This window comes from Pteropus alecto, unplaced genomic scaffold (genome assembly GCF_000325575.1).
Source record: "Pteropus alecto unplaced genomic scaffold, ASM32557v1 scaffold67, whole genome shotgun sequence".
Classification (NCBI taxonomy): Eukaryota; Metazoa; Chordata; class Mammalia; order Chiroptera; family Pteropodidae; genus Pteropus; species Pteropus alecto.
Window position 1 is genome coordinate 6,313,407 of NW_006441061.1, and position 2,547 is coordinate 6,315,953.

Consider the following 2,547-nt stretch of genomic DNA (forward strand, 5'->3'; position numbering starts at 1 on the left):
TGAGGAAGGATCAGGTGGTGCATTTGGGGGGGGAGGGCGGGGAACCAGAGCCTGGGGGAGTAGAGGAGAAGAGGAGGAAGGAACACGCTGTGCAGGTGAGGGTTGGGAGGTTGGGGCGAAGGCATGTGGGTGAGGGACCAGAGCCAGGGGCTGACTCAGTTCTGTATTAAGCCCGAGAGAGAATGGACCGTTTATTAAGCACGTTGTCCCCAGCGCCCACCTGCTGCCCTGTGGGTGTAGATGCATCATCCTTGTTCTCAGGCGGTCACCGCTGACATCTGGTTGGGCAGGGCACAAGCCTTTGTTAGCCCTCAAGTCCACTCTCCTTCCACTGTGCCCTGGCCTGAGTGGGCTGAGATTTGTCACCCTGGGAGTAACGAGGGGCGGGGACGCTGGACTGAAACGGCGTCAGGCATTGCCCCGTTGTCGGAGTTCGGATCACAGTCCATTGCCTGTCGGCCTCCCTGGGTGGTTCGGTGGCACTGCAGTTCACGTGTGGTCGAGGATGAGCGTTAGGCACCTCTGGAGCAAGTTCTGGTGGTTCGGGGCCCTGATGCTTTTTCTGGGGGGAATTTGTTCTTTTACGTTGGTCTTTATCACCTTACTATTTTTTCCTTAGGTGCCTGTGAAAGGTCGAGGTCTTTCCTCCCGCGTCCCCCCTCGGTTTGCAAAAAAGCAGAACAGCTTGTGCCTGGAGCAGGGCGATGTGACCGTTCCTGGCAGCAGCCTGGGCACCGAGATCTGGGAGAGCAGCAGCCAAGGTGAGGGGGCGGGGTGTGGTCACAGTCTCAGGGTCTCATTTTTTGGGAACATCCTGCTTTTGGGGTCATGCGTGTGAGTGGAGCGTAACCTGTTTCCTGGCGTCCTTTGCTGAGCCAGTGTCAGACGCCACCGTAGCGCCATTCCCCGCTGGGACCCCTGAGCAGATGTCAGTTTTTCCCTGCGTAGAATCTGGTGGAAGAACAGAGCAGTCCATGTGTCCAGCACCCTGGAAGAGGACCGCCCCACCCCCACCAGCTAAGGGCTCCTGGCTCATCCTTTCTTACTGCTTTGTAGACAAGCTGCAGATGCCTGCTGGGGAGGAGAGCAGGCGTCCAGGAGCTTTCCCATCTGTGCCCTGGGCCCTGGGCCCTGGGCCAGCCCAGAAGGCAGGTCTGTCAGCGCCTCCCTACGTGCTCTCTTAGGCAGGCAGACTTGAGACCAGAGTAAGGGGACCTTGTTGTTTTTTTTTTCTTTTTTCTTTTTGTTTGTTTTTTGGAAAATGTGTGAAAAAATTCATATCCAGTGCTAGTTTTCTGGTAACTTCATTTTAAAATACAAATTTTAATTGAGCAGATTTCTTTTCGAATGCCCACTTTGGCAGGGCGCTGTGGGGTACACTGATGAATAAAACAGAAAGAGCATGTGACAGCTCTAGGGGGAGCATGGAGAAATCTTTATACAAAGAAGCCGAGGCTTTCAAAGTAAAGTGACTTGACCCCAGAGCCACATGACAAACACCCACGATTCGGGTTCTGGGCCTTGATTTTTTATTTAGTTTTATCACATGGGCTGTCCTTACATTCTTGGTGAAAACTTTGGTTCTAACACGTTGCTAAATAACATTGGAAAATATTTAACTCTGAAGGTAAAATGCTCTGTTAGCAAAATGTTACCAGTCAAATCGGTGCGTGCGTGCGCGGGCCCCGGCCATCATGGCACAGGTGCCCAGAACCATCCCTGCCCCAGCACTCACCCCCCCAACCCCCGCTGGCCTGGTTAAGCAGAGCATTGTCTTCTGAGGTCGGGCCTACCCCAGGTTCTGTTGTGCCTCACTGGTCGCTCAGACCAGAGGCCCAGGGATGGCTTCAGAGGGCCCTGGGATCTTCAAGTCACACGGGAAGTTTTGTGCACACGACACAGGGTCCGTGTCTCCTGTCAGACTCTCAGTGGTCTGTGAGATAAAAGCATCTGAGTAAGGGGGGCTTGGATCTGTGAGACTTTGTAGCAGCTGCTAGCTTGTTGAAATAAATAGTTGGCTGAAGTGATGGACAGCGTCATCGTAGCATGCCGAGACGGTGACGTGGAATTCTCGCGTGAGTGGATCAAAGTTGCTGGTGTGTTTGCCAGAGCATCCGATCAGTGAAGTGAGGAGAAACGCATTTATCGAAGTCTGTCTGAGGATGTTTGGGGGTGGGGGAAGCTGTCAGGCAGCTCCTGTGTGTCGTCTGTTCACTGGCGTGTCACTGGCGGAGGCAGGGAGGCGGTCAGGGGACTTGGGTTTGCGTCAGTCGCGCCCGTGCTTGTCTCTCCTCTTCGACGTCCTGACGCGTCTCCCTTCCTCCGGCAGCGCTCCCCGTCCAGGCCTCCACCAGCGACTCCTGGACTAAGGCCGCCACTGCCTTCAACAGCACTGAGTCTGGCTCTGCCGAGGTGAGTGGCTGCTGTGCTGCTCCGTGCTGAGTGTGTGCTCACTGTCCATCCATGTGGCTAGCTTGTCCCCGGCCTTGGCCATACCCACGACCCACCCAGGCTTTCTCAGCCACGGCACTTGAGCCGGGACCAGAG

General features: G+C 55.2%; 1 protein-coding gene across 10 annotated transcripts in view; it reads left to right on the forward strand.

Annotated features, from left to right (window-relative positions):
* PRRC2B (proline rich coiled-coil 2B) overlaps window positions 1-2,547 on the forward strand; it is an 80,214-nt gene that overhangs the window by 61,781 nt on the left and 15,886 nt on the right. For all 10 annotated transcript variants that reach the window (XM_015594194.2, XM_025051177.1, XM_015594193.2 and 7 more), the window contains 2 exons: window positions 620-761; window positions 2,330-2,412. In XM_015594194.2, coding sequence (XP_015449680.1) covers window positions 620-761; window positions 2,330-2,412 — 225 coding nt within the window. The remainder of the gene's footprint in view (window positions 1-619; window positions 762-2,329; window positions 2,413-2,547) is intronic.